Source organism: Spermophilus citellus, assembly GCF_964194105.1.
Source record: "Spermophilus citellus genome assembly, chromosome: 6".
Lineage (NCBI taxonomy): Eukaryota > Metazoa > Chordata > Mammalia > Rodentia > Sciuridae > Spermophilus > Spermophilus citellus.
The window spans coordinates 147,857,604-147,882,465 of record NC_138187.1 but is presented as its reverse complement, the minus strand read 5'-3'; the positions used below and the strand labels follow the sequence as shown (position 1 = coordinate 147,882,465).

General features: G+C 37.9%; 1 protein-coding gene across 1 annotated transcript in view; it reads left to right on the top strand.

Annotated features, from left to right (window-relative positions):
- Positions 1 to 24,862, top strand: part of PLA2G4A (phospholipase A2 group IVA) — a 128,339-nt gene that overhangs the window by 59,425 nt on the left and 44,052 nt on the right. The window contains exons 6-8 of the mRNA XM_081299770.1: positions 11,558 to 11,595; positions 13,887 to 14,028; positions 24,401 to 24,537. Coding sequence (XP_081155896.1) covers positions 11,558 to 11,595; positions 13,887 to 14,028; positions 24,401 to 24,537 — 317 coding nt within the window. The remainder of the gene's footprint in view (positions 1 to 11,557; positions 11,596 to 13,886; positions 14,029 to 24,400; positions 24,538 to 24,862) is intronic.

The following is a 24,862-nucleotide window of genomic DNA, read 5'->3' as shown; positions in this document are numbered from 1 at the left end:
GTAAAAACAATTTACCAAGCAGTGAAATAGATATCAGTAAGGTGTGTATAGAGTGCAGTGAGGAGACAGAAAAAGAAAGAGCATGCAGTGTGGGGAGGTCCAGGGTGGCTGCATATTAGTGGATGGTTTTGAACAGGTTAAACAGGGAACCTGAAGGTTAACACTTTAATCCCATCTCTGTCACTCATCCTGGGAGATTAGTTAAGTCCTCTGTACCTCACTTACTCATCGGTAAAATGGAGATAATATCTTATAGGGGAGTCATTAATAAAATTGTTAGTTAATAGTCATTAAATGAGTTAAATTTATTTATATGTAATATATACATGATGTATGAATATTAAATATGAATGTAATTATAATTTGGTAAAATATATTGTGTGAAACATAACTATATAATTTTACTTTTTTATTAATTTTTTAAATTTTGACCACTCTTTTTTTTTTCCAAGTCTTCAAAAAATATGGAACGCTTCACGAATTTGCGTGTCATCCTTGCACAGACTATATACTTTTAAATAGTTATATATTAACTATGTAGTCATATATAGTCTCTTCCTAGGTTTATTTAGTACTTGTCACTATCACAATTTAGAAGAAGTATCTTTTACTTACTGAGCTTGTTTTTCATCTATTTCACTAAATAGAATATTAGTTCCACAACAACAGGGATTCTTACCTGTTCACTCCATGCCTATGGAGTGTCTGCCAAATACTGGATGCTTAATAGTGTTTGTAAAATACATGAATGAATGTGCTGTCCTAATTCTCACTGCACACATTGCCCATACTATACGTTTGGCACTTAAAATTATCATACATAAGCCCTGAAGACTACTTAATGATATGCTAAGAGTTTGGGAGTCCACTATTTCTGCAACTTGCTCTTAAATGCATCCAAAATGCAAGATGCATTGATGGGTGACTAGATGGAGATATAGGCACAAGCAAATAGAGCAAAATGTTAATAGCAGGATGTACATGTATTTTATTTAGAGACAGGGTCTCCCTGAGTTGCTTAGTGCCATGCTTTTGCTGAGGCTGGCTTTGGACTTGCAATCTTCCTTCCTCAGCTTCCTGAGCCGCTGGGATTACAGGTGTGTACTACCGTGCTCATTATATATTAAATGTTTATAATAACTGATTACAATATATAAATCCTATATAGGCTATAAGCATACAAACATATAGTGCTTAGAACAGTGCCTGGCACAGTACATATTAAGTACTACATAAATGCTTTTTGCTTTTCTTTACTGTTATTATACCTTGAGAAAAGAATAGGATTGCAGCAGGAAGAGAAGTAGTTAGGAGCATTCCAGTCAGAAGAAATTGCAAAAGTGTGGCATCCTGAAAGAAGAAAGCAAGATGGGGCAGGGCAAGTTCAAGGCCTTGGCAGGTCCTCGGTGGGGAACCCAGGAGAAAGAGCACACAAGTGGTCACAGGCTGAAATCCGAAGGCCTTACCCATTGCATGTTGCTAAGGGAAGGTTCTTGGGAAATGTTTGTTGTGGATTTTGTAAGCAAGGTGTAGCCTTTCCAAAGAATTTTTTTACTTTTCTGCACTTCAGTCCACAATACAAAAACTGATTTGAGAGAAGATATTGTGGAAAAAAAATGTAGTTCCTCTTCTTCTGTCATTTCCTTTGGTTAAGTATATAAGCCTCAGGCTTTACATAGGCTTTCACATTCCTGCATTTAAAGTAGCTTACATAATTATTTTCTTTAGTGAGCCTGAGAAAATCGTTGGCCGATTTTCTTTCCTTCATTACTCTGTGCCCAATAGTCCTTTCACATTTGTCTCTGAATGACAGTTCTTTGAGTTGGTGAGCTGTGGTGGTCCTTGGAAAATGATAGATGTGTGGAGGCTGAGTGGAGGGACCTGGGGTCTTCCTTCTGTCATGGGGGGTACCCTGTGCAGCCTCCCCAGCTCTGTCCTAAGTGGGCTGTCACTTCAACAACACTCAGCGGCAGGAGAACAGGTGGTGAGGGCCAATGGGAGAAGAGACTCAGGACTCAGTGGTGCTTCTGGCAATCTGGAAGAGAAAAAAGAACACTTGGCTTTAGGGGAGGGAGAACAAATGCTTCAAGCCAAGACAATATTGAAAGTTAATAATACTAAGTCAACAGGGTGATCTCTCTGGCCAGGAGGCAGCTGGAGAATCCACGAGAGCCTCCACATGGAGATGGCCAATTCCCAGGGGCCTGCTGTCCGCACTTACAGTAAAAACTAGGAATTTGGAGATTGGATTCTTATTTTGTCTTTGTTCATAATCTCCCTCCAGATGTTTGAATTGGCATTTGTTTTCCCTGAGTCTTATTTTCATATTCTTTTAAAAAGAAGTTTTAGGATAAATTATTTCTTAGCTTCTTTGGCATTTATAAAATTCCATGATCCAGAAAAATTACCTTATTTTCATTTGACTCTCTTCACCAAAAAGCTTTTAATTTTTTTCCCATCTTACAGACATGAAAGCTAAATAATAATAATACAAGAATAGGAGTCTTTCATTTACATAGTGTTATGCAACTTCAAAATACTGACCTGTCAGCAGCTTGTGTTATTTATTATTATGAAAAGAATGTGAACCTTTATTGTGCTGCTAAAACTTTGATAAATATTATGAAAGTTGCAAAACCTTTTATTTTCAAAATACTGAAAATTTGTTTGGAAAGTGAATATTCCTCTGTCAACTGATAATGCAATAAGCAGTTCTACAATATATCTGTTCATTAATTTATTTACTTAAGAAGTTTTTTTATTAGACACTTATTATGTTCCAGGCAATATTCTAGGTGAAGAGCAAACAGCAGAGCACATACTAGCAGCATCCTAGTTCCAGGGAAATCACATTCTAATTAGGGAGTGTAGAGAGGCAACGATGAGCCAAAGAACCATCACAGGACACCAGCTAGTAAAAAATACTGTGAAGGATGCGCATCATGGTGCACATTTAAAATCTCAGCAGCTCATGAGGCTGAGGCAAGAGAACTGTGAATGAGTTCAAAGCCAGCCTTAGCAACTTAGCAAGGCCCTATGCAACTCAGTGAGACCCTATCTCTAAATAAAAAAAAAAAAAAAAATGAAAGGGCTGGGGATGTGGTTCGGTGGCTAAGCACCCTTGGTTTCAATTCCTGGTACCAAAAACAAACAAACAACAACAACAACAACAACAACAACAACAAAAACTATGAAAAAAAATACAATACAGAGATGTAACAGAGAGAACAATTCATTAGCAACTGAAGTTTGTATAGTCAGAGAAGGCCTCTCTAAAGTGTTAAGGGTTTTCCCCCAAGTTTTATTATAAATTTTTTCAAACAAAAAATTGAAGTATTTCTATAATGAACAACCATGTAACTGCCACGTACATCCTGCAATTAACATTTTGCACTATTTGCTTATATCTGTTTTTCCATCTAGTCACTCATCAATGCATCTTGCATTTTGGATGCATTTAAAAGCAAGTTGCAGAAATAGTGGACTCCCAAACACTTAGCATATCATTAAGTAGTATTCAGGGCTTATGGGTGATAATTTTAAGTGCCAAATGAATAGTATGGGCAATGTGTGCAGTGAGAATTATGGCAGCACATTCATTCATTTATTTTACAAGCACTATTAAGCATTCAGTATTTGGCAGACACTCATAGGCATTGGAGTGAATAGGTAAGAATCCCTGTTGTCGTGGAACTAATATTCTTTTTAGTGAAATAGATGAAAAGCGAGCTCAGTAAGTACAAGATACTTCTGCTAAATTGTGATAGTGACAACTACTAAATGAACCTAGGAAAGAAAATGAGGGAGCCTGCAAATGTGTGTGAAGGGGACTCACATGAGCAGTTCCAAAAAATGTGACTGACAAAGGCAACTCTGAGGCGTCTTAGGGCAGAACACTCCCAAGTAGAAAGGCCCTCCCTGAGGTTTGAGTATATTCTCCAAAGGTTCATGTGTTGGAAGTTTGGTGTGGTAGTATTGGTGAGGTGGCAGAGCCTTTAAGAAGTGGGGCCTCATGGTAATTAGGCCATTGGGGGTGCTGCTTTTGGAAGGGATTGATGTTGGTCTTGCAGAGTGAGTTGGTTATTCTGGGGAGAGCATAGCAAGGGACAAGACTGGCCCCTCCCCACTCTCTGGTCTCTTGTCTTATGTGATTTTTCCCTCTCACATGCACTTCCACCATTGTGATGCCATCTACCATAAGGTCCTTACCACAGGGTTAGTGGATGTGGCTGCTGGATTTGGGGTTTTCAGCCTCCAAAACTGTATGCTAAATAAACAAATCCATTTTTTTTTAAATAAAGTACCCAGCTTCAGGTATTTTGTTACACCAATGGAAAACTGACTAATATAGCCCTGAAGCCTAGGTTGCCGGGAGTATGGATGGAGTATAAAGAAGGAGAAGTGGTGAGACTGACAGGAGATAAGACGAGACAGGTACTGGTAGGAGTGAGGGTGCAAGTCATTGTGAGTTACAGTGGACATCAAAGGTTTAAACTTGTTCTTGAAGAAAGGATGTGGTTGGACTGAGTCACCGAAGGGGAGGAAAGCAGTTCCCATCAGAACAGCCTGATGGTCATGGATTAGAATGGACAGACCATGTCAGGAAACGGTGTCTAGACAAGTGTGATGGAGTAGAGGGTTCGTGCATGGAGGAAGAATAGTAAGGTCAGACCGTAGCAGCACTGGAACGCAAAATCTGGGAATTTGGATGTTATCGTAGTGATAACAGTGAGTCATGGAAAGTGGATTGATAAGGTAATGGGGAGCTGAGAGCAAACAGGGTTTGGCTTGTTCCTCAGAAACATTAGCAAGCCAAAAGGTAGTAGGTCAAGATGCAGAGAATGTTGATATTGAAAACAAAAAGGGAAATGCAGCTTAGTGGTGGCTGCATCTGTGGAAGTGCCCAGCAAGGGGAGGCAGGGTGACTGGAGGAAAGGTAGCAGAGCTCAAACTTCACTGTGTCAGTCAGAGTTGAATAGAAAGATTGCTTAGTAGTGGTGAGGGTCGGCTGAAGTTAGAAAGAGGAACTCACAGTGGATGTAGCTCTTCCTTCAACGGATTTATCACTCAACTTCATTTTAGCATTCTTGTGAGAGAGAAGGTCAACCTTAGTGTGGGGTCACGGTTTTTGTTGTCCAGCGGGTATCTAACATCTAGGCTAGGCCATGTGCATTGCAGTCAGAGTTTAGAGCTTGGTCATTGTCATCTGGGAGCAGCTGTGCAGCCTGCTGCCTTCCACCCCAGACTCAGAGTCAGAGGACTGCTGCTGGGATGTAATCATGATTTGCTACCTATTAGCTGTGTGACATGAGATGTGATATTTTTCTACTCTTTGGCATGAATCCTCATCTGTGAAACAGGGTTTCCTATAATACTAAATATGCAGGGTTGGGGTTATGGTTAAATAGGTTATACATTGAAAGTATTGACATGTGTTTGGCCCTGAAATCACCAAATAAATATTAGATATTCTTATTATTATTGCAACACATCAGATTTAACTAAACATGTTTTATGTGCTTTGTGAACATGATTTTACAGAATATTAAATCTACTCATTTGTTTGAAATTGCTGACCAAAGTGAGTATGTTATTTAAATGTAGGTAGAGCCTTTACATTTAGTGATCATTGTTCAGAGATAGTTCAGAATGTTCTAATCACTCATTCCTGAGCTTATCAAACATGGCTTTGAGTCACACTAGCCTATTTTCAAGTGGAAAGATGGAGAATCTTCAGAATTTAGTGTGTTTTACATAAACAAAGTAGCCTACTTCAAAAGAAACACGAAAATGCCATGGTTTTGAAATCAGAGTATGATTCTTAATTTCTCTGGATGAACTAAGTTTGTGTTGGCCAATACTTTGAGCCTCTAGATTCACGCTGTGTTTTACTTTGCCATCTTTATTTAGAAGTTAGTATTATCGTTCAAAAATAGCCATGTTTCATGGCTTCTGGGGCATTCTTCTAATTTTGTCTGATGGCTTTCTTTGTTGCTTAGTCATGATCATGACTTGAAAGGGAATGAGTTCATTCTCAAGAAAGGACAGTGGAGAGGCTGAAAAACATGGGGGTTTTGATGATGTGTTCAGAATGCTAAGTCAGTGTCGGATGATTTCACTGGGACTCTTCACACTGTTGGTGTGTGAAGACAAAGCCTACAATTTAGGAAAGTGGAGGAGGCAAAGTGAAGTTGGGAAGGAAAATTAGGACTCTAGGCGATCCCCAAATTTATGATGGTCTGATTTAGAATTTTCTGACCTTTCTCTAGTGTGGAAGCAATATACATTCAGTGGAAATCATACTTTGAAGTTTAAATTTTGGTCTTTTCTTAGGCAAATGATAGGCAGATGATACTTTCTTATGCTGCCGGGCAGCTTGGTTACCTCAGGAAAATGATGCATACTCTACAGCGTATTGTTTTGCTGTGCTGTGGTGTTGTGGTAGGTTAGGTGTATTCATGCATTTTGACTTATGTTAATTTTTCAGCTTATGAGTTTATGAACATATAACCCCATCGTAAGTCAAGGACATAACTTTATGAGAAATTTGGGAGGTCTTTGGCTAAGATGTGAAGGCCATCAGATATTCAGTGTAGATCAAATGATTTCTGGCTTAATGAGACAATGCATTTTTTTGGCAGGGGGACTGGGGATTGAATTCAGGGGCACTTGACCACTGAGCCACATCCCCTGCCCTATTTTGTATTTTATTTAGAGACAGGGTTTCACTGAGTTGCTTAGTAACTTGCTTTTGCTGAAGCTGGCTTTTGAACTGACGATCCTCCTGCCTCAGCCTCCCCAGCCACCGGGATTATCACTGTGTCCAGCAAGACAATGCATTTTATTTGTGATTACTTTTTTTTTTTTAAATACTTCTGCAATCTGGAGCTCTTTCAGTATGGAATATTTTAGAATGCCTTTGTGTCCTTGTGGATTCTTTGTTGAACTGTAGGTTCTATCAGAGAGTAGAATGCACCAAGCTTATGTACCCAGCCATAGTCACTTGAACAATTTTTGGATGAAATGATAAATAAATGCCCTTATGTGGAGGGCTGCAAATCTGGGAAGTGCTTAGATAAAAGTAATGAAGGTAGATGAAGAGAAATGCTATTGAGCCTGAAGGATTGCCATTTTCAGAGAAAAAAAAAGTAGTAGAAAGATTTAGTATCAGTGCTCTAGGAAATCTGGTTTGTTGTATGAAAGCTAATGATTATGCAGCTCTTCATAATTTCCACTGATGTCTATGAAAGGAAATTAAACTGAGGAACCTGAGATTATCATCAAATGTAAGGAGGAAAACCTGTGATCGAATGGAACATGGCAACAGAAGAAATAGTGTACTTGTCTTTCAAAATTTTTTATGACCATTTGGGTTATGTTTTGGGGCACAATTACCCCCAAATTCTTGGGTGACACATGATTCCTGATACCAAATACTAATTTTGTTTTACAAAAACATTATTTATATTTAAAATGATTTCATCACTGTCCCATTTAATTTTAAACATGGACAATTGATATAGATGTGATCTAACTTCTAGTGGCAGGGTGATCATTTCCACTCCACACTTGAATTGCCTTCTTGTCAGATTCACATTTTGTTCCTTCTTCATAGGATGGATTTACAGCATATGGAGACACAGTTCTTAGTAAAAATGACTCTTACTTTTTAAATATCATTTTATTATCTTAAAGAGGTCAGATAAATACAGACACAGCAGAAAATATTCTGTAACTCTTGAAAGATGTGATGACTGAATCAACAAGTTGTTAGTTGCTGTCAGTTTCTACCTAAAAAAAAAAAAATAATGAGTCAGAGGTAATATTTATTTATTTATTTATTGTTGAAAAGGAACATTTAAATATTGGAGCTCATAAGAGAAAAAATGATATATTTGAAGAACTCTTTACTAGTAGGATAACTTGTTAAATTAAAAATTATTTGTGTCTTCTTTTTAGTAATAATTTTTGAATTACCTCCTTAGTGCCAGGCACTATGTTTTTTGTAACTGAATATCTTTTTTTCTTTTTTTTGGTGGTACTGGGGATTGAACCCAGGGCCTTGTGCATGTGAGGCAAGCACTCTACCAACTGAGTTATATCCCCAGCCCAGGGACTATGTTTTTTAAGTTTAGCTTCATTATTTCAAAACAATCCTGGAATTTTGCAAGAGAATTAGTGGAGTAGATAATGTAAAATTATTTATAGTCTAAAATTGCTTTTTCTTTCATAGTGTCTTTCCTACAGTCTCCCCAAACTCTCCCAACTGAACATCTCCCATTGTAAGCATCAAAATTGTTTTCCACTATGGAATGAACAGAGAAGATTTTTTTTAAAAATAAGAACATGTATTGGGTACAGCCTACTTCTTACATTTACGATTCCTAGAAGAGGTAGAGTTCCAATTTTCCATTTCATTGTAAAGTATCATGGGGTTGGGGGGAGCCTGGGAGACCTGGTCACCCTCCTGACATCAGTGTGAAAGTCTGTAATGCACAGCTGCTTTGTGCAGAGGTTGGAAAGAGGTTGGCTGTCTTGTTTAATACCTCACAGGAAGTACATATTTTTGTGTCTGTTTTATTTGAATGACAGGTTGTACGTAAAAGGTGTAGAGAGATCGTGAATGTTGGGATTCTGAGCATGTCTGAACGTAGTCCATCAAGTGGAAGTGTTAGAAATTTCCTCCTGATTATTGGCAGTCTGCTTGGTCAACATGAGGAAGTGAGTGAGGATCCCAGTCCAAGGGATAAGAACCAAGGCAACATATTCTTTTTTTTTTTTTTTTTTTTTTTAAAGAGAGAGTGAGAGAGGAGAGAGAGAGAGAGAATTTTTAATATTTATTTTTTAGTTCTCGGCGGACACAACATCTTTGTTTGTATGTGGTGCTGAGGATCGAACCCGGGCAGCACGCATGCCAGGCGAGCGTGCTACCACTTGAGCCACATCCCCAGCCCCAAGGCAACATATTCTTGTAGTGTTCATAATGACACAAAAATCATGTCTTCTCTTCTCTTAGCCTGTCTTTAAAGGATCTTGTCAACCTATCTAGGGTCATGAATGTCTTAGCCAAGAAATGTTGTTGATGAACATAGAAGGGACATTTTTACAAGGACCGAATGAATACAACCATATAAACAGCATGTGTGTTAGTCAGCTTTTTGTTGCTGTGACATACTACCTGAGCAAATCAACTTAAAGGAGCAAAGGATTGATTTTGACTCAAAATTTCAGAGGTTTCACTCCATGGTTGACTGGCTCCATTTCTTCTGTACCTGATGAGGCGATACATTATGGAGGAAAGTGTGATGAAGCAAAACTGTTCACTTCGTAGTTGGCCAGGAAGCAAAAAAACAGAGACAGAGAGGTAGAGGCCTGGGACAAGATGTGCCCTTCAACAACATGCCCTCAGGGACCTACCCTCCAACCAGGCTCCACCTTCTTCTGTTTTCACTGCCTCCCTATAACACCACCAGCTGGGGATCGAGCCTTCTACACATGAGCCTTTGAGGAATGTTCCAGATCCAAATCATAATGGCATGGTCAATTTTACTTTTATTTATGCAATTCTCAGGACCAGTGGACACTGGATACATTCAAACATTGAATATTTAAATATATGAATTGTTTAGGAACCTTTCTGGGAGCTGCCTGTGAATAAACCTTTTCTTGAATGCTTTTGTGTCCAGAGGTGGCATATTGGAATAGGAATTCCTGCTTTGAAACTTTCCATTTGTTAAAAAAAAACCCTCAGTGTTGAGTTGTAATATTGTTCCTTTCATTTCCATTCACCCAGAGTGGTTTTGCCCTCTGGAGATAAAAACAGTCAAGTCTCCTCTCATTTTAAGGCCAGCTTTCATGTATTTGTTTTTAAATCCTGGAATGTGTTATATTCATGTCATGTTTTTCTTACTGAATATCTGCAGTAGCCTCATTCAGTATTTAATGTTTTCCAAGCCCTCTTTGGGAAAGACTCTGGTTGAAATTTTGAAATGAGGAATTAGACATAACATGCTGGGAAGTAGTCTGAGTTGGGATTCCATTACTGAATTGTTACCAAGGGCAATTATTTTAGAGACAATCACTCTTTTGACTTACAGGGAACTACAATTCACCCAGGCATGTGTAATTCCATTTGTCCTGGGATTATTAATTATTTTATTAACTTTAATAGTCATATCTATATCTTCTTTGGTGAATAAAGATTCATTAAATTTCATACAGAGAAATTGCTATTGGGGTCAGACTATCCAAAGATGTATATGTATTTTATATATATATTTATATATATATTTTATATATATATATATATATTTTATATATATATTTATTATATATTTTTTTTGACAAGATAAAATTGCCTAAAATTCTCCTCAAATACACCTGCATAGTAACTCAACAAATATTTATTTTCTATTGATTGCCAAATACTGTGCAATAAGCTAGTAATAGAAAATTATTTAAGATGCACCTTACAGTTTAGTGGGAGAGACAAATTTTATACAGATGATTTCAATACCTTTTGCTTATTTTTAAAACTCAGTACTGAGGACCATCTGTGAACTTATTTTAACCTTTTGAAAAGATTATTTTCTTTTCTTTTTTTCCCCACCTCTTGAAACCTACAAGATAACAAATCTAATAATTTGTAACATTTTATTATGGTTCTAGAAACATCCCCTCCACATTTCCAGAGGCATATTCTGTTCTCTCTGAAGTTATGGAACAAGTTGGTCTGTGTTCTTACAGTGGCTGACATCATAGGAGTAATTCATGATTAAAAAAATGTACAGCATCTTTCAAAGCATTTTGTCAACTGGTTCCCCTAGCAATTTATAGTCACATTATTTGGTAGGATGACAGGGGTGGCCTTGAGGTTCTCCTATACAATAGATTTACAGTCTCTGGAAAGGAGCTATTTCACACCTCCTTTGCTCTGTGGATCTCCTACTATTTTCACTCTCCATTAAGCAAGAATTGCCTCATTGGCAGGATGCAGTTCTGATGTGTTTGGTGAGTTCAGATGGTATTGAAAAAAAAAAAAACTTGAGTTCCCCCCAATTTTATCAAGAAAGTTCTTGGCTGACCCTGGCCCTGCTGCCCATGGGGGGGCCAGTGTTCCAGTTCCAGCTGACTTCAGCCCCAGGAGTCACAAGATCTCATGTGTGAACTCCCATCCAGGTTTAATTCACTTTATCAGCCATTATGGCCTTTGACTCGGTGGCCTGAGGCAGCTCCTAAGTCACAGATACAATATCTTAGTTTATCTTATTGTTATGTCTCAAGTGTTTTTTATGTTTTATGAATAACAATTGCAGAACGCAGTTATATTTCAGTGAGAGAAGAGAACAACCAGGCAGAAGCAATTCTTATGCTGTCAAAATGACTTATTAAGTAGATAGAAAAAACAGCAAACATTATTTATTGAAATGTATCTATAGTTTAAGGTCTTCGTGGAATTGTTATTTTTTTTCTTAATTTCTTTCCCCTTAGGTAAAAGATAATTTGACACTCAATAGTTAGCCATTTTATGACTGAATCTGATTACTATGTCTTGTAGGTCACTGAAATGATTCTGGAAATGTCTCTTGAAGTTTGGTAAGTTAATTAATTTAATTAGATGGAAAATATTGTGAGTGATCCACTGAACTTTTGTGTTGTTAAAAAGTATACTTTTTATCTATGAAATAATTGTGACAGTTTTAAATACATACAAGTGTATTAATTTACTGTTCCTTAGCTATCTCTTATTAGCTAAAAATATTAAAAACATAATTCTAACATACCTTGCTTAATTTCCCAGTAAGTTGGTGGTTAGATAATAACTGTCGAAATAAGTGCTTTTTGTAAGGGCCCTCTCTAGTAATATATCTGTTTCCTTAGAAATGGTTGTAGTTTTTTACGTCTAATTTCCATTATTGATTCGGATAGTTATTCAGAAACATGAAAATGAACATAAATAGGAATCTATAAATTTTTTTAAAGTAGAAAAAGTGAAAATAGAAATTGACTTTATTCCTAGTGCTCAGCAGGACCATGAATGGTGAATTTCCATTGCATTGCTCTTTCAAAGTGGCCTCCAAATATGAACCTTGGAAAATAAATTTCTTTATTTACAAAAGGTGACGCTGAGGGGAGCCATGTCTGCACTGACCCAGCTGATCTCTGATCTAAGGCTGAGCTCAGTGGGACCAACCTCCCCCAAGTTCTCTGCACATCTGAACGTTCCCCGAGGAAGCTGATTTCAGTTGGGTTACATGTTTTACAATGACAATGCACAAATTAGCACAACATTCTTTTGTCTTGTAATTTGCCCAATGAATGATGATGGATTTATTGGGTTGAGGCATCTCAGTCCCTTATGTTGATCCCTGGAACATGTGGATTTGATTTAGTAAATGATACATTTCCATAGCCTCTCAACATATGTGAACAAAAATCAAAAGATAGTACAAGTTATTATGTATCATTATTTTGTATTAAGTTGATTCTAGCCTAAAAGTGGTATATATCTGGCAGGAGATCAGAAATATTTTTGTGATTTGACTATGAAGCAGTGCTACTTGTTCCAGTGAGGTGATTAGGACCACCTTGTGTAAAAGAAATGGTCTTTAACAAGAACACAGTTGCTAAGTAGATGTAGAAAAACCCAACTAAATAACGTACATTCATCTAGAACTAACTTGGTATCTCTTTATAAGGAAATTTAACCATACCCTTTTTATATGTTAATTTATATCTTGACTCTAGGATAGAAATGCTTTTTATCAAAGAAAGATTTAATTCTGAGAAAAAATTTTCCACATAATGCCTTCCATAAAACCAAGAAAGACAATTGATTGGAAAGTCAAACATGATACATAAAAGAAGAAATAAATGAACCACAATTCTATTACATATTTGTAAGATTACTACTCAGCATTTAAAAAATTCTCCTCCAGATATTTTTTACTGATAGCTCTGGAACACCTATGCTCATTACACTGTTCATAAATTTTTGAAAATCTTGATTCTTTTATCATGCTTAATATGTTATAGAGAATATGGGTTCCAGAATTTGAAGTCCTGTATTTAAATCTACTTACTTACTGATTATGTTAATAGTTGAAAGTTTTCTAATCACTTTTTTGCTCAGTGATAAAATAAGAAAAGAATACTTTACAACCATTTTGAGTGTCATGATTAAATAAATTGCTCTTTCTGAAAACCACATGCTATAGGAAACTTTCAAACATGTATACAATATGTTTATAGTGGTGCTGTTTATAAAAATTAAAAAAAATTGGAAATAACTATAATGTTGATAGATAAATCATAGTGTATTCATATAATGAAAATATTCCACAATAGTAAAAATGTTTAAATTACTTCTGTTTACTTAAATACAGATGATTCTCAAAGACAAAATGTTCAATGGAAAAAATCATTTCCATTGATAAAATTTATGATAAAATTAAAAGTCTTCAAAAGATCCTCTATATTTAGGAATATATATATATATATATATATATATATATATATATGTACTTTGTGTAGTGATTGTATATTAGTATAGAGAACACAGCCCAGGGGTTCTGAGGTTTCTTCTTTCATTCTATATTTTAACTAGGAAAGTGTTTTCTACTGAAGCACTTTTATTGTCCTAATGGGGGCCTGTTTGCTTGTTGGTTTCTTCTAAACATCTCATGTTCTCCTCTTTCCCCCTCTTTTTTTCCTAAAGCATGCTTTGGAACATGCTGCTTTCAGGTATCCATCATTTTGTACTCTTGACTTAAGTCCCTGAGGGAAGCAGGGGGCCACATCCGTGTTGCTGCCCAGGTCTTGAGGGGCTGGATGCAGATGGGGTGAGGCTGTGGGACACTGGCTTTGACTCCTGTTTTATATCACAGCTCAAGCCCAGACCTGCGGTTCAGCATGGCTCTGTGTGATCAGGAGAAAACTTTCAGGCAGCTGAGAAAAGAGAACATCAAGGAGAAGATGAAGAAACTCTTGGGCCCCCAGAGGAGTGAAGGATTGAATTCTACCCGGGATGTGAGTTGGAAAATTTTTCAAATGTTATTATGACTTCGTAATAAAATATTGGACGCTTTCTTCTAAAATTTCATCCAAATATGGCAATATTACGATTGAACATTTTGCTTTCAACTTCTTCAGGTAAGGCAAGTGATTCAAAAATAAAAACTATTGGAGGAAGGTCATCTGGAACATTGTTCATATTTGGTTATATTGATTTTTACCTTAATTTTAAAAGCAGTATTAGTTTTACAGAAAAACTGAGCAAAAAGTACAGGAGAGTTCTTATATACTTCCTGTCCCCACACATACACAATCTCTCAGTTTTAGTCAGGGTTCTTGAGAAGTAGAGACATATCTATATCTATATCTACATCTACATCTACATCTATGATTTATGAGAGGAATTGGCTCATGTGGTTATGGAAGGTAAGAAGTTGAATGATCTGCTCTTAGCAAGTTGTAAAGCCAGGAAAGACAAGTGCAATTGGGTCTGAGGCCAAAGGCTCAGAACCCAAGGATCTAATGATATAGCTGCCAGGCTATGATTATAGGCGTAAGTACTGGAAATGACCGAGGAGAGGAATGCGGGTGTATGTTTTAGGTCCCAAGGCCTGAAAAGTAGGAGTAAAGATGTCCAAGGACAGGAGAAGACAGATATCCCAGTTCCAGGAGAGACAGAGAGAGAGAGATAATTTGCTTTTCTTCCACTGTTTTGTTCTCAGGTTTGGATGATGCCCACCCACACTGGTAAGGGCAGATCTTCTTATTCAGTTAACTTACTCAAATACTAATATTTTCAAAAAACATCCTCAGAGATACACCTAGAAATAATGTTTTACTATCTAGTTTATCCCTTACCCCACTCAAGTTGACACATAGGTTAACCATCATACTCTTGGATATTAACGCCCTCCACCAGAGTGGTACATTTGTTACAATCAATGAACCTACACTGACACATTATCACCCAGAGTCGGTTGTTTACTTTATGGTTTGCGATTGCTGTTGTACATTCTATGAGTTTTGACAAACATATAATGGCATGTATTTACCATTACAGTTATCAGACTTTCAATATCCTAAAATTCTTCTCTGTTCTACCAGTACATCCCTGCTTCTCATCTAATCCCTGGCAACCATTAATCTTTTTATCTATTATAGTTTTGCCTTTTCTGAAATATCACATAGTTGCAGTTACGTAGTATGTAGCCTTTTCAGAGTAGTTTCTTTAGCTTAATAGCATTAATTTTAGGTTCCTGCATGTCTTTTCATGGCTTGATAGCTCTTTTTTTTTTTTTTTTTAGCACAAAATAACATTTCATTGTATTTTTAGCATGAAATACATTTCACAGTTAATATATTAACATATTTTTAAAAGAGGCATAATTTATGCAGAGATATTTATTTCATGAATATGAAAAATTTAGTTCAGATATAAAAGGATTATTGAATTAGTTTTAATAAAGACTAAAACTAAGCTGTGGACTCATCATTACCCAATAAGAAGAAAAATATTATGAGTTTTTTAAATGATATTACAATTAACAATGTATTTAAATGTGATAGGGGAGGAAGAAAGGAAATGTTCCAGATTTTCCATACTTCAAAGCAGGGAGTTGAACGATACCATCCGAAATTGATCAAGTAGTTAAAAGTAATAACTTCCACATTTTAATATTTTTCATAAGTCCAATTATAGAGAGATGCTAGAATAAAATATTTTGTGAATCAATATTCAAAGTAGAAACCTTCCATGGTACTTTGATGTTTTTCTTCCTTTTAATTCCAATAAAGTATAATGTGTTCAATAGTATATTTATAATCTAGTTTTTTTTTTTAAGAGAGAGTGAAAGAGGAGAGAGAGAGAGAGAGAGAGAGAGAGAATTTTTTAATATTTATTATTTTTTTTTAGTTCTCGGCAGACACAACATCTTTGTTGGTATGTGGTGCTGAGGATCGAACCCGGGCCGCACGCATGCCAGGCGAGCGCGCTACCGCTTGAGCCACATCCCCAGCCCTATAATCTAGTTTTTGACTCTCCATTTTTATCTTTACCTATCTAGATCTATCTAAAATCCTATGTACTTTTCTCTCTTTTTCTCTATTGGTCTTTCTACCTGAAATTTACACAGATAAATCACTGTAATGAGACTCATCAAATGATAGTGGTGAAGTTTCTTGTTGGTGGCATATTAGGTAATTTTTTTTACTTATTTCCTTGAGATTTTCTGTTAACAGTATTTGAACTGAACATAATTTATTTTCATAAAATAATATTTTATTAAATACACAAGTAAACATTTATGTGCACACTCCCATATGTACACACACCAAACAGGGTTTTCAGCAGGGATTATTACAAATTAAAAGCAAAATACAACTGGAAATGAGACATACATTCGGACTAAGGGATCCAGGTGAGCACTCATGTTCCACAGGTGACTGCAGATTTCCAGGTGTGGTTTAGGTGGCCATAGGAGTGGAACACCAATCTGCTAATGCTAAAGTGGCTTTTGCTGGTATAAAATGCTGCTTCTGGGGACTTTCTTTTGGAAAAGAGGAAAAGTGAAACCTCTATTTAAGAGAGAGAGAGAGAGAGAGAGAGAGAGAGAGAGAGGAATGAATTCTAATTCTCCATCTTATTTCCTACCTTAGCAGATCCCTGGTAAAACTCATGGTTGGTTACAGTGTGAGGTTAATTATTACTTGAAGAAACGTTCTTCTCTACACATTACTAAGAAATTCATAGCTTCTTGGGAAGATTGTGTGTGTGTATTTTTAAACATAGATAATAACCCTTTCTGTAACAATTCTTCTTTTTATCTCCACATGATTTTTCAGGCTCTTTTCGTTTTCATTCCTTGTCATTCATTGTGATGCTGTGCTAGGCGGTGGAGAAGAGTGAAACCGAGGTGCTTAACATTGAGCAGTCACTTTCCCTAGTCAGAATAAAGCCTAGTTTGGGAGAAGGATATCTAAGCAAAAATAAATAAATAAATAATAAATAAATAGAGATGTGTTGAGTTAATAGAGATGTGAGTGGAGGTAGGGACAATGGAAAGCCTGTGTGCCAATCCTTGAGGAATCAATAAGCTTGTTAGAATGAAAAGTAAGGAGACTGATCCCCTGTTAATTTATGGTCATCAGTGTCATTTGTGATCTCAGCTTCCCTCCCTGGGTGCTTTCCAGTTCTTGCGTCCGTCCTTCCTTCCTTCCTTCCTTCCTTCCTTCCTTCCTTCCTTCCTTCCTTCCTTCCTTCCTTCCTTCTTTCTTTTCCTCCCAATTGCTGACCTATCCCCTTGCCTCCTTCTCAGAGAGAATCCAGAGTGATGGGGTGAGTAACCCCCCATCTGCTGCTGTAGTATCTGCGTGCTGCAGAGCCCATACCTGCCTTTTGCAACTTGCCTCTGAGTTCCGTGCAGAGTTTCCTTTGCTTTCAAACGCAGGTCCACATCAGGAATGGATCACAGACCATTCCTGTTAGGAATACCAGAATCTCCATTATTCAGTCCTTCCCCGGCCACTCCACCCCTGTATTGTCAGCATCTCCGTGGGTATGGATACTTCCTACATAAATATAACATGCTCTAAACTTCAATTTAAGAAGAAAGGGGGACAGAAATATCTCCCTGGATTCTACGTTCTCTCCTTTCTCTCTCTCTCTCTCCTTGCTTTCAGACGCAAACTTCTCCAATTTTGTCTCCACACGAGTCCATTTTACTTCCCGTGTCCTTCTGGTTCCTGTCCTCAATGTTTTATTGCAGCTGTTTCCCTAATGCTGAGGCATGTGTCTCGCCCTCTCTTAACTACCCTTAAAGCTGCCAGGGGCAAATGTCTTCCTACTTTTTGAAACATTCTCTTTCCTTCACTTACTAATTTCTGGTTTTCATCATGCCTCTTTGATATTTTGCCAAGTTTTCTTATGGAGCACTTTAAATATGGAAGTTGACCTCAAGATTCTGTTCTAGGCCCTCTTCTCCTCATTCTGTATCCTTCATTGGAGAAATCTTTTGCCCTCCCAGAATGTCTCCCAGCTCCTTGCACTAGGGATGTTCACACCGGCATCCACAACTCAGTGCCTCCTCAGGCTTTGGCCCTGGTTATCTGCAGAGCTCCTTCATGTCCTCAGTTGCATACCTCCCAACGCTCCAACTCAGCCTGTCTACGTCCCAAGAAAAAAATCTTTCTTCTCTGGGTTCTTATTTGTTCCTATTCTCCTTCTTTCCACATTCTGTTTACTCTGAATTCAGAGTGACCTTTTTGAAGGTCACAAATTTGGTTATACCAATCTCAAGATTAAAATTCTTCCATTGCTCTTGGGATCTCAGTCACACTAAATATCTCCAACTCCATTTTTGTTTTTTGAGGGGTGGGTGGGTGGGTACTGGAGATTGAACTCAGGAGCACTCAACTACTGAGCCACATCCCCAGCCCTATTTTGTATTTAGAGATAGGGTCTCACTGAGTTGCTTAGTGTGTCACTTTTGCTGAGGCTGGCTTTGAACTCATGACCCTCTTGCCTCAGCCTCCTGAGCCACTGGAATTACAGGAGTACACTACCACACCTAGCTCCTATTCCATTTTTGCTAGTTTATTCCACATGCATACATCTTCTCCCAATAAATGCCTCTTAGTTTCATATCTCTGTTTAATCCTTTTCTAACTAAAGTTCTTTTGGTTCTTTTCTCTTCAATACGTTGCTCATGTTCCACACTTTGCTGGCTAACACACTCCCATTATTAATCCACACAGAGATCACTTCTCCTCAGACTCTCTCCTTCAGCAATCCCTCCTGCCTCTCCCCAAATTTAGGTTAGGACTCTCTTTTATATCCTTTATGGCACTTTTATGCACCTTATCTACTACTCAGTGTTTACCACAATTATACTTTAAAATTAATTGCACAAAAATTTGATTTAGTATTTGTCTTTTTCATTAGAACGTCAATTTTACGAGAACCAGGACAAGATCCACATTGTTCATCTCTATATTCCTAGCATGCAGCTGAGTCTCTAGAATGTAAACCCTCAGTGAGTGTTTTGTTGTATGAGTGGGGCACAGGTTTCGACAACAGTTTGGCATTACATCATGGGACAAATTTGCTAGAAGGAGAGAGAGTGAGATCCGGGTCTTGAGAGGGAGGAAACCATTGTTAGGCAGAGAGTTTGGATGAAAAGATCCCAGTTTAGGCTGTCAGATTAGAAATGTACCTGAGAGGCACTGGTGCAGGTGTTCAGTTGGTATTTATTCTTGGGTGCTTCAAAAGAGAAACTAGGTGGCAGGCCCTGGCACTCCTTCTGTAGAAGGGAACAGGAAGTATTCCTTGGAATAGAATCTTTGGCTTCAGATTCGTGCAAATGGCAGTAAACAGACTTTTCTGCAACAGATAGGAAATGAGGTAATCATCCTTTTTCTCTGACTATCCTTCAAATTATTAAATTCATGTGTTTGGAAGTCATTCCTAGAATTAAAACCTCTTGTTGCTGTGTTGGTTTTGGTCTGCATTTTTTTTTCTCTTGGCAGAAAATAACCAACAGAGACATAATGGACACCATGCATTCCCACAACAAAAATAGTGTTTTCCTATTTTTATGTTGCTCTTTGGGTCTCCTAAGTTCCCACTTCCATGCTTCTTGCCCAAATCTTCACTTTAGCTCAGTACTGAGCAACTAGCCTCAAGGTGTATAAGAGTGGATTGTCCTTCTTAAGGGAACAGTACTAACCAAGTTTCAACGCAGGCAGAGACTGTGGCTATCTTGTTCTGTTTTCAAAAATTAGACAGCATCAGTGTCATCCCTTAATGTTGAATTAAAATGTTGAATGAACTTGGGCACGTTGTTTTACCATTGCTTCACTTACCAAATGGAGATAATGTCTCTTAGAGTGGGATGAAAATGAGTATCAATACTTGCCAATTGCCTTAGAGCACATAGTAATTACTCAATAAAACTAGTTATTGTACATATTTTTGGATGTTGCTGTTCTATAGCATAGGATCCTGGGATAATAACTTGTCAAAGTTAGTAACTTTAGTTTTCCTGCCTGCATAATGAACTAGTCAAACAGTTACAATTTTTGCTAGTCCAGGACATTTTTAAAAATCTATTGATTTTTATCATTTTGGGTGGAAACCCTTCTAAATTATGCAGTTCCTTGCTCAGATTGGACTGGTGTGGGCATTCCCACGTTGGCTTCCTCTGTGATGAGATTCCATCATCACACTTCTCTGTGTCCACTTGAAGCCATTTCTTCAAACTGTCCTTTCTCTTTGGACTTGGTCTCCGTGGAATTCAAATCTGATAAACAAGGTTGTTGTTAGAACACCGTCTCTAATTTGTGTAATTTCTCCCTGAATGAAAGGCTGAGAGCATTCTGATGAGCAAGATAACAGAAGGTTTGGCGTGCAGGAATCTTTGATGTACTGTGATTGTTCAGAGGCCACTCTGAAATTTTCTTGTTCTAAAATAGCTTTTGGTCAGACGAAGTCTCTGGTTATGATCCCTTATGTGAAGAGAAATGTTACTAGACAGAGTCTGTGATTCCTAAAATCTGAGTATAACAGCAGAGTTGGTTGGGGACTAAAATCTGGAATGAGAGTGTTGGGGAAATGAGGAGGAGAAAACGCAGTGTTCATCAGAGAACAACAGAGCAAACCCCTCTCCTTCGGGACAGCTGTGAGGGCGGCACTCCAGTTTAAACAGAGAGCGTGGGTGAGAATCCAGGTGTAAAGAGGGCCTTCAGCAATACATTCCCTCTGTGCTGAGGTTTGTCACATAAGTCAAGATAAAGACTAGAAAAACGGGAGAAGGGGACTAGTCAGTTTAAAACAGTTTCTGAACAAGGTAATAGAATTAGACCTTGAATTGTAAGTAGGAATTTTTATTCCTTTGTTTATGCATTTCCTTCCTCTAGCATACTTCTGATTTCTACCCTTCTTCTGACAATGGCACTTCATGCTGTTGATTCTCATTCCCCCTATGTGTTGTAAACTTGAAGGGCAGACGGTGGCGGAGGACTCCCCATGGAGGAGTTCAGGAAGATGAACAGAGCAGGTGTGGGCTTGCACTGGTCGGATTTCCGGATGAGAAATGGAGCTGAGTCATTCTCATCTGAGGTCTTAGTGGGACATAAACAGCCTAGGAATAAAATGGCGCTGCAAAGTGGTCAGGAGAGCAGAAGTCCCAGAGACTCCAGTTGCAGTCACTGAGGGGAAAACTCTTCAAGGGGCACAAAGGCCCTTGGCTGTTGAGGATGAGGATATGGAGCTCTGCGGATCAAGGACAGTTAAGCAAGTTCATGCCTGTGGGTGGCAATGAAGGAGGCAGCATGTGGGGTAGGTGCTAGTTTTGCTGCAAGTATTGTTGCTGATCTGTAACAGATTGACCTCCGACATGGGGGTGGGGGTGCCTCATCCTAGCATTTGAAGTCCTGAATAGAACAAAAAGGCTGGGCTCCCTGAGCAGAAGAGGCTTCTCCAGCCCTTCCTGCGGAATTCACATGTACCCTCAGCTCTCCTGAAGTTGCTGACCTGCATACCAGATTTGCACTTACTAGTCTCTGCAGTTGTGCGAGCGAATTCATTGTCATAAATCTCATTCTGAATATACACATCCTATTGGTTCTGTTTTTTTGGGAAACCCTAATACAGCGGGTAAGGACATTATTTTGTTTTTTTAAAACAATTGTTCAGTCTTAAAAAAACTTATGAGTTATGTAAAATGCCCTTTAAACTTTATAATTTTATTCTGCAAGGAAGGAAATTAATGATATGGATAAACCTGTGCATCAAGACATTAAATCAAAACACAAGGCTTTTGGTAAATGAAAATTCATTTCCTATAATCATATGAGAAAAGTATGAGAAATATTTACTGACATCATTTATAGAGGAATGATAATGATATTAAGTCTAAATATAGCCTAAATATAGCCTAAAACTACTCAACCTAAAAACTACTAAAATAAACTACTCTGATTTATTTGACATCCAAGGCTAATACCTATACCTTATAACTCTCCAGCTATGTCTTTGAACATTATTTCAGAATGACCAGAGTATTAAATCATCCAAATTTAGCCTTCATTTATTGGATAAAATTGTTTTAATATTATTTAAAGTCATACATGAGTGTAAAATATAGTTTGACTAAACACACAGCGGTGTCTCTCAATAGAGATCACTCTTTCTAATCAATGACAAAGAAAAAAGAACATGAATTTTGGTGCAGGTCACACCACAGTCCAAGTCCTGGTTATTACTACTTATAAGCTACTGGCCTGTGAACATAGTCTTAAGTATGCTTTACTCTTTTGAAAAATGGAATTAAAAGACTCTGTCTGAGAGCTGGGAAGATTTGATGAATTAGATTATGTCAAAATGTCCACAATGGAGCCGGCACACAAGTATGTCTTTGATGCATCAGATTTCCTTTCCTTTTTAAAAAATAGCTCACAATTATAATTTTATAGTTTTAAATTCATATTTCCGTATGAGTTATGAAACAGAGAATTTCACTAGCTGTAAAAAGTTCCAGGATCATTAGTTTTACCCAATATTTTTCTAGGTAAGTCAACTAAGCCCTGAGAGCATTTTCTTTGCCTCAGGGCACAACGTTTATTTTGGGAAGAGCAGGGGACATTTGTTTTCTGAGTCAAAGTGAAATAACAGCTTTCTTATCTGACTGATCCAGCTTTGAACCCAGACACCACTTTCCAGTTTTGCAACCCTGGGAAAGCTGTCTTTGTGTCTCAATTGCTTTATCTTTAAAAAGACGACCTTCCTTCTGCAATAGCAGCCTTAACAGGTGCCTTGCCTTAAGCCTTTCGGATTCCCATCTTCTCCAATTCCTTTGAATCCTCCTGCTGCAATAAGAAGACAGGCCTTCTGGTCCCTAAATCACATCCCCTTTCCTACTTATGCCTATTTTGGCCTGACCTTGAGCCAAGTGCTTGGAATAATAAATTTACTCTTGTGCTTATTATCATCACACTGCCATAGACTCAACCTTTTTCAAGGTCTAATTCGGATTCCTGCTCTTTGGTCCAACCTATGTGGCTACCATTCTCCCACTTTACAACCCACCCCAGCTTTCTTTCTTAGCTTTATTTCCTCCTTCAGATGAGCTATCAAGAACTTGTGTTTTACTTTATTCATGATTTTGAAATCAATGTTTGAGCATTGCATTGATCTCACAGCCATTTAAATTACCCTGATGCCCTGCATGGGCCAGGTGTGTTTTTGTTCTGAGTCTCGAGTTTGATTGGGTTGGACGCTTAGGGTCTTTTGATTTGAGGCCAATTGGTGTTAGAGAAGATTCGGGGTTAGGAATTTGGTCCTAGATACCCTAGTATTCACTGGTCTACCTAACTCTCATAAAACACAACCTCTGTAGACTTTTCCATCCATATTTCAGAGTTGCATAATGCCTTCCAACCTTGTAAAACAATCATTCATGGATATGTCATAGTAGGAAGTGGGCACTCGGGGGTTAGTTTCTGAGTACCAGAAACACAGTGCATTCATCATGTCTTGTGTTCAGCTGGGCCAAGACTGAGTGCACTTGTCCTCTCAGCCTGGCTTTGTACCCTGGGACCCTTGCTCTGGGTAAGGACATCATCATCTGCTAGTGAGCAGAGCTGGACACCCTGACCATCTGACCACATTCCTTCCTCTCTTTTCCTCCCAGCATCAGATCTGTCACCAAGTGTTAAATGTTCTGTAAACATAACTTGAAAGAACGGTGCTTACTCAACTGCAGATTACCAGCTATCAGATCTTACGCAAGAAGCACCATCCTTTTAGGACTTTTATCTACAAAATGGGCAAAAAACTGTTTTGTGCTCACCTTGTGGGATTTTTAAGAGAATCAAATAAAACACTGCACCTAAAAACCAGGCAAAAAATTACAAAGGCAGAACAAATACAGCGTTTTTTGTATGTTGTTGTTGTTAAGTAGAGTAAATCATCTTACTAAAACCTGGTTTCCAGTTGACTTTGGTTCTTGGTTTACTTGCATAAAATATTATTTTCTTCTGGGGCTGGGGATGTGGCTCAAGCGGTAGCGCGCTTGCCTGGCATGCGTGCGGCCCGGGTTCGATCCTCAGCACCACATACCAACAAAGATGTTGTGTCCGCCGAGAACTAAAAAATAAATATTAAAAATCCTCTCTCTCTCTCTCTCTCTCTCTCTCTCTCTCTCTCTCTCTCTCCCCTCACACTCTCTCTTTAAAAAAAAAAATTATTTTCTTCTATTTTAAAACTGGTATTACCAAAGCATAAGTGAACTTGTACTTCTTCAAGACAAAGGGTGGAATGTATGACATAAAAATCAAGACTACAGGGAGATGTGCTTTGTGATTTTTACTCTGTGCATGGTCTCTTTTCCAGGTGCCCGTGGTGGCCATCTTGGGTTCCGGTGGGGGTTTCCGGGCCATGGTGGGATTCTCCGGTGTAATGAAGGCGCTGTATGAATCAGGAATTTTGGATTGTGCTACCTACGTTGCTGGTCTTTCTGGCTCCACGTGGTTAGTATGCATGTTTGATTTTAGTTTTGTCATTCTAAAGGTGTAGAATTCATCCAAATTAAGCATTAGAAGAGAAAACGGATTTAGAAAATTGAGCATTAACTTCAAATTATTGAAATGTTCCATTCTGATACCACAGTCCACTTAACATGTTTATGAAAAAGACAAATCTATGCCTAGTAAGGACTTTGCCATACATCTGCTTCTTTTAAGCCTGTCTTTAACATACAGTGTAGTTAAAACATAAAAAGAGACCAACTGAAGAGAATTCTAGATAAATATCACAGAAGTGGAATAACATACTCCACCCATAATTAATTTAATC